Consider the following 15,210-nt stretch of genomic DNA (forward strand, 5'->3'; position numbering starts at 1 on the left):
CTAGATGTCCCTTATTTTACAAAGACTCTTCTCTCCCCAGGTCGAACTAGGTCAACTCCAATCCGCCTACAAACAACTAGTTGCCCAAATGACAGGCGTGTTCAACAAAAAGCTGTGGTACGTGATGCTGGAGCAGTTCTGCATGAAGTACGTGTGGAGCGGTACCGGCATGGTTATGCTGGCGCTGCCCATCCTCACCGGTACCAAGGGGGACGGTAAATATCCAACTGAGCGTTGTCCCTTTCTAATAAACATGAATATCATAAGCGCGGATAGAGACAAACTATTAACTACGGTGAGTTACAAACATTAGCCTTGGCGGTCATGAAATTACGGGAAACAATGGATAGCGCCATCTAAAGTACATGCAGAGACATCTATCGGCGGGCGGTAAAACTATGAGTTACTCTGCAGCAGGAAAGTGCCACTAGCGCCATCTGTTGGCGAGTAAATGACGGGCGTGTTCAACAAGAAGCTGTGGTACACGATGCTGGAGCAGTTCTGCATGCTGGCGCTGCCCATCCTCGACGGAAATATGGGAGATGGTACGTAAAGTACGTAGCTTCTTAGTAGCTATACAGCTCGAAATTCATGAACATAGCCCGGTTTGTCGGGGGAATAACGGGTAGTAGTGGTAACTGCTACTGCCTCTAACTTCGAATGATGGTCCATATGACAGTTTATTTTTGAATGGACTAACTGTCACGTATTTATAGACATAACATTTGTATTTTTTTTTTTGAAAATTTAGCACATTTATTTATTTAGAAACGTAACATTTAAGTAATTAATAATAGGTAAAAACATATTTCCTGAATTATTTTTTGAACTGTCATACATAGGGACGATCATTCGACGCGAGAGCTCATGAAGTTACGGGAAACAAACGATAGCGCCATCTAGTACAGACAAATACATCTATCGGTGAGCGAAGTAACTATCGCTGGGGCGCTTTGCTCTGGAACAGTATTACTTACGCCATCTGTTGGCGATTGATTTACAAGCGACTGTAGTGGTGCTGCACTCTGGAGTAATATTTCTAGCACGATACTTTAGTCACAAATAAAATAAATATTATAGGACATTATTACACAGATTGACTAAGTCCCGCAGTAAGTTCAAGAAGGCTTGTGCTACAATACAACACAATAATACAATGCTAAGAAACATGACGATGATTCAATATTTTTACGAATAAGTGTACATTGTAGTGTTGTTTGTTTTCTAGGGTCGGCGAGCGAAGGCATCAGTGCACGAACAGAATATATGACTACTTCTAGACATTTGCTGAATTCTGCAGCGGACGCTATTGAAAGACTTATGTCTAGTTACAAGGTAAAGTAATGGTCCAATATCAGTTATAAATGATTTTTATCTCAATTAATAAATTAGATGCATAAAATAACAAATTGACAATGTATACAACGTGTATTTTTGATACGACCGTAGTTTAAGCTTTAATGAACACATTTTCATAGGAATTATAAAAAAAATATGACGTTTTTCTATATAAAATAATACAGCACGCAATGTATCACTTTTTCACTCGCCTTTTTTGACCTTTCTTATACAACGGTTGCATAAAATACTATAAAGGCTGCTTCTCTTCTTCCTCGCCTTATCCTGGCATTTTGCCACGGCCCATGGGAGCCTGGGGTCCACTTGGCAACTAATCCCGAGAATCGGCGTAGACACTAGTTTTTACGAAAGCGACTGCCATTTTTTTTTTTTTAGTTTATTTCACAAATCACAATATACAATGTACCTATAGGTACATTGTATATTAAAGTTTCGCCAAACTGTGAAACAGTTTGTTGGCGATGCGCTCCAACTAAACTAAAATTTGACCTTCCAACCGAAGGTAAACTAGGCCTTATTGGGATTACTCCGGTTTCCTCACGATGTTTTTCTTCACCGAAAAGCGACTGGTAAATATCGAATGATATGTCGTACATAAGTTCCGAAAAATTCATTGGTACGAGCCGGGATTTGAACCCGCGACCTCCGGATTGCAAGTCGCATGCTTAATAAATACTTATTTTCCAAATAGGAAGTAGTAACGCTGGCCGGCTACGCCGAACGCGTGTCCGACATGTTGGACGTGTTCGGCGAGGTGGCGCGCGGGGAGTGCGTCCGGAACGTGCACGTGTCCGCCTCCAAGGACAACCCTAACGCGTTCCAGGTCACCTTCAGGGACAAGCGGCCGGTGCCGCAAGGTATGTACACTCTTAAAACACGTGTGAAAGGGACATCGGTATATTCTTGCAGAGCGCTGCCGCACTCACACAATAGAGCGCGTTCCTCTCTCGCGCGCTGTATGCGGCGATACAGCGCCATCTAGCGGAATAACTGCTAACCAACATACGCAAATGGCCACAGATACCTAAATATTGAATATTGTAACAAATGGCGTTGTTATTTGGATTGGGATTTCACTTTGTTCCTACTTATACTTCAGGGTTTTTTATAAGTCTTATATTTATAAGTTTATTTTTTATAAGTTTAATGTCTGATTATATTTTTCCTTTAAAGATATTATGTGAAAAGGAGAATGGGCAATTTGTCCCATGGATGTATACTGTTGAGACATATCTCGTTTGAAAGGGTTTACTCTTAGCATTATTTTATTGTATGACACCAACTTTGGATAACGTGCAGGGACTGAGCAATTTAAAAAAAAGAGTGGCGAATATAAACTGTTGTTTTACAAAGTACTTGTTATGTAGCCGGTTGTTAGGTGTTTTGTATGAAAGAATATGAGAAATTCTAGATTTCTGTTTACCACTACTTACGTTTAAGTACGTACAGGGCTGGAATTAGTTGATATAACATATGCTTGAATTAAAAATACTGCTATGAAACACTGAAACTTGCTTGTATACTCAAGCCATATATATCATTTAAAAGACATTTTTATAAGGTATTTTAATATATATATACTTGCACTCAAATGCTTGCAGGGGCGGTAATAAAACGAGTTTTTTCGTTAATTAATTGTGGTAAATGCCGCTTTGTTTGTTCTACCTGGCACTAGATGGAGCCTTGGTAGCAGTTTGGGTAATTTTTACTATTGGTATATACAATTGAGTCATATCCTATTTGGAAGGTCTTCAATTAAGCATTAATTACTTATATGATACCAAAGACCGAAAGTGTCCAGGGAAGATGATATTAATAATTTTGATCATGCGCTGCGGCGTAAACTGGAACTAAAAAATGTCATTAATATAGAGTTACTTTTGTAACCATTTACATCACTTTGCATGCCTGAAATATAATGAAAAAGTAATTTATATATTTTTTTAAATTATTACTGCTCAATAAATGGCACTAAACTACTTAATTATGATTTTTCAAATCCTCTCTAGTACTGACATCTTGCGTGCAATAGGAGAACCGAATGAGCGGCAAATGCTGGATCCGTATAGTCGCTTATAAACGCTAAAAAATGTCACCGAAGAATAAGTTTGTTTAATTCGGAACTTTGACAATAAAACGAGTGGTTACCTTGAACTAGTAAGTTTCGTCTATTTATCTCTCTTGCTCTTACATATTCGAGTGATAAAGGTAGAAAAAGCATTACATTTTTTAAAGTTCGCGTTATGTCCCGCTAGAAACGTTATATAAACTAATTATTAAACATGAAATAAGATTCCTAAGCAATAAGTAGGTAAGAAAATGTATTTATGGAGTACCATAATTAGCAGCAAGAAAATAAATCTAAGTTTATATGTTACGATAAAATAAATCGTAAAAAGGAGTACCTTTTTACAAAACAAGTATGTACATAGTAATGTACATACTTGTTTTGTCTCTCTGCAGGAAAATTGTGTAAAAGTGAAACATTTGAGATTGCGTCGCGGTTCAAAGCAACATTCCCTTCGTTTGCCATATGAAGCAGGATTAAATTGTGTAGTTTTAAGTTCTCATGTAAGTGAATTGTCAAATTCTTAGTGAGAATAAAGAATCTTAATGCTAAAATTAACGCAGTGAATACATTACAAGCATCAGCGACTCAACTGCTTGCCAAGCTAAGATAGTAGCTGTAGTTCGTTCCATTATAATATACATATGAAATAAAAACTTTTGAATACATTTAACACCTTTATTTCATATAAATTGAAAAATAACTGACGGCATACATTTTCTTCACGGTCGCACAAATATTAGCAGGACGAGTCGACAAGTTAATTTAAAGCAAGCATTGGTGAATAGGTGCATCCAGATCCAGATAAGAGAATGCATGGTTATTGCGCCAATCTCGGACCATTTGCGATTGGTTTGCTAAGGGCACCGCTAGCTGGTGCGGATGCACAGAGCACTTATACATACCTTATTAAATAAAAACTTTTGAATACATTTAACATCTTTATTTCATATAAATTGAAAAATAAGTGACGGCATAGATTTTCTTCACGGTCGCACAAATATGATCAGGACGAGTCGACAAGTTACTTTAAAGCAAGCATTGGTGAACAGGTGCATCCAGATCCAGATAAGGGAATGCATGGTTATTGCGCCAATCTCGGACCATTTGCGATTAGTTTGCTAGCTGGAGCGGGTTAACGAAAAACAGTAACTGGCGACGCTAGCTGGCGCGGACGCGTGCGACGAATTTTACCTACAAAGGCACCCGCGCGCGTGCACCCGCTCCGTGCACTCGCGCCAGCTAGCAAACGCCCTTAACCTTTTGAACGCCAAGAATACCTTAAGGCGTCGTAACTAGCTATGCTCAAAGCGTCATAAATACATTATAGCTGATATAGCCGCTGTCAGAGTAACCTTCACACTTTCAAGGTTTAGGGCATAGGGCGTCCGCAACGTCGCGCGTGTGCATGGAGCGGGCGTGCGGCTTACAGTATGAGCAACGCTAACTGGCGCGGTCGCGTGCGACTGATTTTACTTACAAAGGCACCTGCGCGTGTTTGCCCGCTCCGTGCACTAGCGCCAGCTAGCAAACGCCCTTAACCTTTTGAACGTCAAGAACATTTAAAGGCGCCGTCACTAGACATGATTTAAGGGCCTTGAACACATTAATGATTATAGCTGTTATAATCGCTGTTAAAGTCCCTAATGTAATACTCATGCACTTTCAAGCTCACTTGCGCCCCTGACCTTGGCATGTAACGTGTTTGTTATGGCGTTCAAAGGGTAAAATATCAATGTCCTAATGCGTCGCTAGCGCGTTATTTTCGAATCGCACCCGTGCTCCCGTGTTGGACTGCACACGCGGTGTACACTTCTTGTTATTGTTACCGTTTGTGCGCCTCGATAACACAAGTACACATACACAACTCGCAAAATGCTCGCGTGCTCTTGTTTATATGTAAAGTACGTCTTCTAGGGCCGCGGATTGGACCCACGCGACCGGCGGGGCGGTGAGCGGCATACATTGGTCGCAATGCAAGCTGTAAAGCTAGTGCAGTGCATGAGGGACGCGCGGCTTTCTCTCACCACATCTTTAGGTGTTCTTGCCGTTCAAAAGGCTAAAAGCACCTAATGAGGTGGCTTTACATTAGCTAGATGCCGGCCCACACGCCGATCCGGTGTGCAGGCTAAGGAAATCGCTATGTAGGCCAATTCGAAAGTGCAACTGACATTAAACCAATTTTAGAATAATATTGGAATGATACCAGTTAGCTGTCATTCGTGTGTTCATTTCGCACTTATACGCATGTACTTGTACGAACGAGACGCCCGCAACTAACTGATATGATTCCAATATTACTCTAATATTGGTGTGCACGCCCCTTTTTATTCATAAGCAAGGTAAGATTGAACCACTATAGAAGGCAGCGAAGAGGCCGGCAATGGAACTGGTAGCGTTTGATGGAGACAGTTTTCTGTCAAATGCAAGTTCAAATTGGCCTGACTGTCTCACTCGCACACCGGAGTAGCGTTTCATATAAGCGTACTTTGTTATATCCAATCGACCCGCTCTATTCAGTAGGTTTCATTATCTCGATCCATCAGTTAAGTAACAATCTCTTCAATCTGGTGGATCGAGATGGTGGATCCTACTGGACAGATGGAACCTATGGATAGGAAAACGTTATGCTCAACAATTTGGTAGCAGAAGCGATGTGATTTTTTAAAATCGCGACTGTGTCATTGACATAATATATCTGAGGAAGGGCCTTACGGGCAATAAGAATGGGGCCAGTACAGCGGTGTTACGCACACGAGTTTGAGCCAATCGTGCAGTCTAACGCCAACGTGGACAAGTACCACAACGTGATTGGTTGATGAGTTCGCATTACGCACGCGGATTGATCGCATCTAGTTGCGTTAGACAGCACGATTGGCTCGAATTTGTGAATGACACAACTGAACTAGCACTATCGTTATTGCCCCTAAGGTCGGTCCTTAGATATATGGTAAGCGTCAGGATGGCGGTGGACCTCAGCGAATTTCAAAGAAATATTTATAAACATATTGTACCTTCTGTGTACCTCAGTGTACCTTTAATAGAAACCAGTGTACCTCTCCCCAAAACGAGATATTTTACAAAACGGTCCACCCGCCAACCTGACGTCAGGATGGCGGGTGGACCTATGAAATCTTGCATTATACCGCACTAAAAGTATGCAGTTATATTGTGCATGAGCTTAGCCTAGCTTGTTTTGGGGAGAGGTACACCGGTTTCTATTTCTATTTACAGAGGTACACTGAAGGTACAGTCACCATCATATATATCGGAGCGGCCAAGGTACCCACGAATATCTGAACATGCCTCTACTGTCAAGAGGTTAGAGTGCGTGTTTAGATATCTTTGAGCACCTCGGCCACTCCGATATATCTGATGGCGACTGTACCATATAACTGCATACTTTTAGTGCGGTATAATGCAAGATTTCATAGGTCCAACCGCAATCCTGACGTCAGAATGGCGGGTGGACTTTTTCTTAAATATCTCGTTTTGGGTTAGGTACACAGAAGGTACAGTATGTTTATAAATACTTACTTACTGCTGTGGCGCAGCGACCCGAAGTGGATCTTGGCCTCCGACACCAAAGACCGCCATGCTTCTCTGTCCAAAACCGTTTCCATCTAGTCGACGGCGCCGAGTTCGCTAAGGTCTTTTTGCATTTCGTCTCTCCAGCGGGACCTACCTAGGACGTCTAGACGGTCTTCGGCCATTTGGAACTTCAGAGTACGCCCTCCAGGCTGCACGATCCTCACCCATCTGGACTACGAGCCCGAGTCATCGGAGTCTGGCAGCGCGAAAAATCCTAGGACCCACACGTGGAGAGGATGGAACGTGGAGACCAGGAATCAGGAGATTGAAGATCTGGTGTCCGAGCCGAACGTCATTGGATGTTTATAAATATTTCTTTGAAATTCGCTGAGGTCCACCCGCCATCTAGACGCCAGATGTCAATGCCGAGTGCGACCGCCCTTAAAGCGGTGTATTATCTCTAGTCTCTCCAATATGTTCTCCTGGTGGGTCCACGGGGTTTATTTTAAGTGTTATCATAAACAGTGTTCACCAGCGGGTCTACGGGTACCTAATTATTTTTACCATGGGCCGACCATGAACACGATTCTATTTTGAAAACGTTGCCCGCGTAGCTACTTCAGTCTTAGGCGGTATATACTCTACTCTACACCACGTTCACAAAAGATTGATATTTTAGGTAAAAACTCACATTTCGCTATATTTGTCCATAGTAAATACTAATTCAGAAACTACTGTAGGGCCTAAAATCTTCTGTGATAGTAATGTAGAAATAAATACTGTTGACAGGCGGTCAACGGTATTTAGTACAATAATTACACTGAAACAATTCGTATAGAATACAGAACCTATGAATAATATATATCTAGAGAATCTAACTTTAATGCAATAATATAATTGAACAAAAGAAATACATTAGTACGAGTAGTACGATCAACCTATATGTCTATTTTTAAGTCTTAATGTTCGTGTATCGGTTCTGTATTCTATGGCCATTAATTATGCTTTATTTTTCAACTTTCTTTGACTACACACAAGTACACATTATATTTGCTTTTTTCTTGAACTTTATCTTGCCCATGTTCGATTCTTCTTATGTCGATGCATCCTCATTATTTCCGTATGGTTTCTGAAAATACAATAACAGTTTTTGTATTGTTTTCTAATACCTATGTTTGAAGTCGGTTTCCTATTTTTAAGAGAAGTTTTTTTTCATGTAAGTACCGTCAAGTGGGGTAAATTAGAGCAGATGGGATACCTATCGACAATTATGTCAATAAACAGTTTTACGTTCCATCAAGAATTGAGAGGTTGCCTCAATTCCTCATGGAACCCATGATGTAAGCTAGACCTTTACACAAATATTCCTTAAACCTCGTTAAGCAAGTAGCTTCTTTACAAACATAACAAAGAAGACAAATCGTCTAGCGTGAAATACGCATCGTAAAAGAGTTATTTTCTGGTCCTGATCAGAAGTTCCACTTCTTCAAATAGCACTTTTTTGAATGGCAATGCCTGGTCTGTTGATGAAACTAAAAAACGCCTATAAGATTTGGGGAGTTCCCTTAATTCCTCGTGGTTTTGTCAAAAATAGGACCATCTTGGAACTATATACCCACTTTCAAACGATAACTAATTTTCAACATTGGTTCAGAAATGACGAAGATCTTACTTAACATATATACAAAAAAAAAGTTTTTGAAGTCGGTTAAAAAGTAGTATCTTTACAATACTTCCGTCCTTTTACTAAGAAGGGATGACTACTACAATTTGCTTACTAAGTAAGTACTTACTTACTATTAGTATCAGATTGGAGTCGACTCGAGAGTCGATAAAATGGGCGTCGCTACCCTTTCCGGGTGGGGGGGATTTCACCGCATGAAAAAGAGACACATATAGTGAGTTATTATTGTTCTACCAAACTACATATATAAAGTAGTCGTACTTTTTGAGTCAAATTAGTTTAATTCTAAAGGTGCGACGTAATGGCCTGAAGCCCGCTCTTAGCATACCTAGTTATACTATTTGATGGATATTGGTGTCAATTTATAATACGTTTAATTATTCATTGTCTTTACCTAATTATCTTTACATTTTCCCAACCGGTTTGGCCTAGTGGGTAGTGACCCTGCCTATGAGGCCGATGGTCCCGAGTTTGAATCGCGTAAGGGCATTTCTTTGTGTGATGAATACAGATATTTGTTCCTAAGGCATGCGTGTTTTTTATGTATATACGTAAATATATATTTATCTAAATAAGTATGTTTAACGTCGCCTAGTACCCATAGTACAAGCTTTGATTAGTTTGGGGCCAATATGTGTAAGATTGTCCCTACCTATTTATTTATTTATTACCTAACGTAACCTACAGTAGGTAATGAAAGCATTTTATTTTTGTAAGGGTAACAGTTTTGTTGGGATATAAAATGGTTAATGATAAAAACTAATACTTTTACCAGCATTTTAACTTTATATTCATGTATTCGAAACCTATACATTTATGACAATAACTTTTGCAAGACGATAAGATTTTTTATTCAATAACTTGTCCGTATTCGAACTGTCTGGCTACCCGGCTAGCCGTGGCTGTGTACCCGGATTTTATACTCTGAAACTGGAACTAGTGACAGATAAGAGTCGACTGATGTTTTTTTTAAAGACACTTATACTTAAATAGAATTACTTACCTATGTTTAATTTTTTTTTTTTTTTTTTTTTCTACGTCGGTTGCAAACAAGCATACGGCCTGCCTGATGGTAAGCAGTCTCCGTAACCTATGTACACCTGCAACTCCAGAGGAGTTACATGCGCGTTGCCGACCCTAACCCCACCCCCCTCGTTGAGCTCTGGCAACCTTACTCACCGGCAGGAACACAACACTATGAGTAGGGTCAAGTGTTATTTGGCTGCGGTTTTCTGTAAGGTGGAGGTACTTCCCCAGTTGGGCTCTGCTCTAGATCTGGAATGACATCTGCTGAGCTGTGCCCTACCACACAAGGCGAGATGACATTCACATTGCCCATACCTCTCTTTTGGACGTAGTTTAAGGACATACCCGGGTCCAAATTAAATAAAATAATTAAAAGAAAGACTACTTATACATAATAATCCTTACAGTTTTAACCTATTTAACCTACCTACCTACCTACTTTTAATAGTAGCAGTTCGGTTCACTTAGTAGAAATACCTGTTCTAAGAATAATGAAAAAGAAAGAAGAGTAATAAAAATAAAGAATCTGGAAGTCGTTGAGGTGTTCCGTTCTTCACCAGCAATTCTACTTCAACAAATGTCACTTTATTGAGTAAAAATGCTTGTAATATTGATGAAAATCCTAAAATGACTATATGTATGCCTATCCTATACAATATGAGAAGCTCCTTCGGTTTCTCGTAGAACCTATCATCAGAACTGGACCTTGACACAAATGTTCCTTAAGAGCCTTGCTATAAACGAAATAAAATAAAAAACACGCCTAAGGTAAAATACTTGTCGTTGAAGAGTTCCATTTTGCTCAATATCAGCAGTTTCACTTCATCAAATGTCACTTGTTCAAATAAAAAAAACTTGATATGTTGACGAAAATCCTCAATTCCTCCCAATTGTGAATTCAAATCGATTTAAAATCCTCAATTCCTCATTGAATCCATCATCATAACTGGACCTTGACACAAATGTTTCCTAAGAACCTAGCTTGCTACAAACTTAACAAAGAATAAGAATCGCGCGCGTTGAAGAGTTCCGTTCTGGTCAATATCACTAACTTGTTTAAATAAAAATGCTTGATATGTTGACGAGAATCCAAACATTACTGTATGTATTGTATGCCTATAAGATTTGAGGAATTTCTTCGATTTCTCATGGAACCCATCCTCAGAACTAGACCTTATGACACAAATGTCTTCAAGAACTTGCTACAAAATAAACAAATAAAACATATCGCGCGCGAATTGGCGAGTTCCATTTTGGCCAGCATCAGCTGTTGCATTTCGTCAAATGTCACTTTTTAATAAAAATGCTTTATATGTAAATAAAAATCCAGAAATTATAAGATGTCAGGAATTTCCTCGATTATTTATGAAACCCATCATCAGAACTGAACATTGATATAAATACACCTTAAGAACGTTACTCGCTACAAGCTTAATAAAGAATACAAAACACGTGCGTTGAAAAGTTCCGTTCTGGACAACATCAGCAGTTCCACTTGATCAAATATAACTTTTTTTAAATAAAACACCTAGAGATATTGATGAAAAAAAAACTATATGTATTTCTATAAGGTTTGAGGTGTCCATCATCAGACCTAGACACTAGACACTGGTGTCTAGCACAGATATTTCTTAAGAACCTTCGGATTAATCTCTGCCGCCTCTTTCCGTCACCGCTTTACGCTACATCATTTATATCTTCACCACTTAGATGGTTGGCAATCCTCAACTGTGCATTTCTCTAGAAACTTCCTGCCTCATACAGCTAAACTATGAAATGATCTGTCGCATGCGGTATTTCCGGCCCAATACGATCTTTAAAACTTTAAGGAAAGAGCGTATGCCTATCTTAAATGCCGGCACCGCACTTACAATCCCTATGGTGTAACAGATGTCCATGGCCAGCGGTAATTGATTACCATCAGTTGATTCGTCTGCTAGTTTGCCTCTTATATATCTAAAAAAATCTCACGCGTTGAAGAGTTCCGTTTTAGTCAACATCACTAGTTCCACTTCATCAAATGCCACTAATGTGAATAAAAAATGCTAAAGATATTGATGAAAATCCAAAATAACTATATGCCTATAAGAATTGAGGAGAATGAGGAGTTCCCTCGCTTTCTCATGAAACACATCATCAGAACTGTACTTCGACAAAAATGTTACTTGAGAACCTTACTCGCTACAAACTTAACAACGAAGAAAAATTGCGCGCGTTGGAGTTCCGTTTTGGTCAACATCAGTAGTTCCACATCATCAAATGTCACTTTTGTGAATAAAACTTGATAATATGTTGATGAAAATCCAATAAGTACTATATATATACCTATAACATTTAAGAAATTCCCTCGATTCTTCATGGGACCCATCATCAGACCTTTACCTTGACACGAATGTTCCTAAAAACCTTAGTACTTAAAACTTACTTGCTACAAACTTAACTAATAAAACAAATCGCGCGCGAGTTGGCGAGTTTCATTCTGGTCAACATCAGCTGTTACACTTAGTCAAATGACAATTTTTTAATAAAAATGCTTGATATGTAAATAAAATCCCAGAAATTATTACATGTATGCCTATAAGATTTTAGGAATTCCCTCGATTCTTCATGAAACCCATCATCAGAACTGTACTTTGACAAAAAAGTTTCTTAAGAACCTTACTTGCTACAAACTTAACGAAGAAAAATTGCACGCGTTTGAGTTCCGTTCTGGTCAACATCAGTAGTTCCACATCATCAAATGTCACTTTTGTGAATAAAAGTTGATAATATGTTGATGAAAATCCAATAAGTACTACATATATGCCTATAGCATTTAAGAAATTCCCTCGATTCTTCATGGGACCCATCATCAGACCTTTACCTTTACACGAATGTTCCTAAAAACCTTAGTACTTAAAACTTACTTGCTACAAACTTAACTAATAAAACAAATCGCGCGCGAGTTGGCGAGTTCCATTCTGGTCAACATCAGCTGTTACACTTAGTCAAATGACAATTTTTTAATAAAAATGCTTGATATGTAAATAAAATCCCAGAAATTATTACATGTATGCCTATAAGATTTTAGGAATTCCCTCGATTCTTCATGAAACTCATCATCAGAACTGTACTTTGACAAAAATGTTTCTTAAGAACCTTACTTGCTACAAACTTAACGAAGAAAAATTGCACGCGTTGGAGTTCCGTTCTGGTCAACATCAGTAGTTCCACATCATCAAATGTCACTTTTGTGAATAAAACTTGATAATATGTTGATGAAAATCCAATAAGTACTACATATATGCCTATAGCATTTAAGAAATTCCCTCGATTCTTCATGGGACCCATCATCAGACCTTTACCTTGACACAAATGTTCCTAAAAACCTTAATACTTAAAACTTACTTGCTACAAACTTAACTAACAAAACAAATCGCGCGCGAGTTGGCGAGTTCCATTCTGGTCAACATCAGCTGTTACTTTTAGTCAAATTACACTTTTTTAATAATAATGCTTGATATGTAAATAAAATCCCAGAAATTATTACATGTATGCCTAAAAGATGAACTGGACATTGATGTATTAAGTACACCTTAAGAACCTTACTCACTACAAGCTTAATAAAGAATACAAAACGTGTGCGTTGAAAAGTTCCGTTCTGGAACACATCAGCAGTTCCACTTGATTAAATGTAGCTTTTTTTTAATAAAACGCCCAAAGATATTGATGTAAATCCAAAAAAAACTATATGTATTTCTATAAGGTTTGAGGTATCTATCAGACCTGGATCTAGACACAGATGTTTCTTAACAACCTTGCTTTCTACAAACTTATCAGGACAAATCTATTACGGCGAGTGTTCCATCGAATTGCTCGGATTAATCCTTGCCGCCTCTTTTCGTCATCGCTCTACGCTACAACATTTTTATTTTCACCACTTAGATGGTTGGCAGTCCTCAACTGTGCATTTCTCTAGAAACTTCCTGCCTCATACAGCTAAACTATGAAATGATCTGTCGCCTGCGGTATTTCCGGACTAATACGACATTTAAAACATTAAGAAAACAGCGTATTCAAATCTTAAAGGCCAGCACCGAACTTACAACCCCTATGGTTTAGCAGGTGTCCATGGGCGGCGGTAATCGCTTACCATCAGGTGTGACGTCTGCTCGTTTGCCTCTTATATTATAAAAAAAACAATGAAGAAAAATCTCGCGCGTTCAAGAGTTCCGTTTTGGTCATCATCAGTAGTTCCACTTCATTAAATGCCACTAGTGGGAATGAAAAAGCTTAAGGTATTGATGAAAATCCAAAATGACTATATGCCTATAAGATTTGAGGTGTTCCCTCGCTTCCTCATGGAACCCATCGTCAGACCTTTACCTTGACACAAAGGTTCCTAAAAACCTTGGTACTTGAAACTTACTCGCTACAAACTTAACAAAGAAGACAAATCACGCGCGTGGAAGACTTCCGTTTCTGATCAACATCAGCAGTTCCACTTCACCAAATGTACTTACTTACCACCCATTTATTTGAAACATTACCTAGGTACTCCATTTTGATGCCGCCAGCTTGAAACTTCAATGGCCTCAGTGTCCGATGAACAACTTAAAAATGCTGAAAGTAATAATAATTATAATAAGTTGGGGAGTAGCCACCTTACACACCCGAGTGCTCCTGGGGAGTTCTGTTACCGGACATACAATAATAATAACAATAAATAAATATTATAGGGACATTCTTACACAAATTAACTGAGTCCCACGGCAAGCCGAGAAGGCTTGTTTTGTGGGTACTCATACAACGACATAATAATATATAATATACAAATACTTAAATACATAGAAAACATCCATGACTCAGGAACAAATATCTGTGCTCATCACACAAATAAATGCCCTTACCGGGATTCAAACCCAGGATCATCGACTTACTAGGCCAAACCGGTCGTGAAAAAAAGAGCAAAAAAAAAAGAAAAATATGTCAAAAGAAAATGCGATTTGGAAACGTTATTCGCCACTTAATATATATCTGGTTCACAGCATTTATTTGGTGCTGATATAATGCCTGCAATATTACCCGAGTACATTAAAATATGAATAAATTATCATAAATTCAAAAGATGGTCCCTATAACAGTTCATTTTTACATGGAAAAATGGCTTTCATGTAAAATGTTTGTCAGACATATTTTTGGAAGTATAGTACAATCATTAACTTAGAAATATAGGTTACATTTCACGAATAAAAATACGGTAACACATATTTTTAATTATTTTTTTAACTTATCCTACGCAAAATAGAATTGGAGAAACTGACATAGGGACTATCATTCGACACGACACGTATAGTAAAGTATGAATCCGCTCTAAGTCCCCTTACATAGACAGTGGGAAGTAAAATAATTCTTGTTCTGAAAACAATAAAATGTAAAATGATTAGGTAGGACAATCCAAACTTCTAAGGTCGCGTACTTAGATCAGAAGTAGATATGAATTTGTTCGACAATACGATAGGAAACTATTTAGCATTTACATTGGCGCATTTTTTTCTGGAAT

At 38.6% G+C, this 15,210-nt stretch overlaps 1 protein-coding gene across 1 annotated transcript in view; it reads left to right on the top strand.

The window, feature by feature from the left end:
• The window catches only part of LOC133530649 (ATP-binding cassette sub-family D member 1), a 124,304-nt gene that overhangs the window by 98,969 nt on the left and 10,125 nt on the right, over positions 1–15,210 (top strand). The window contains exons 9-11 of the mRNA XM_061868667.1: positions 41–215; positions 1,229–1,335; positions 2,051–2,216. Coding sequence (XP_061724651.1) covers positions 41–215; positions 1,229–1,335; positions 2,051–2,216 — 448 coding nt within the window. The remainder of the gene's footprint in view (positions 1–40; positions 216–1,228; positions 1,336–2,050; positions 2,217–15,210) is intronic.

The sequence above is a fragment of the Cydia pomonella genome, chromosome 23 (assembly GCF_033807575.1).
Source record: "Cydia pomonella isolate Wapato2018A chromosome 23, ilCydPomo1, whole genome shotgun sequence".
Classification (NCBI taxonomy): Eukaryota; Metazoa; Arthropoda; class Insecta; order Lepidoptera; family Tortricidae; genus Cydia; species Cydia pomonella.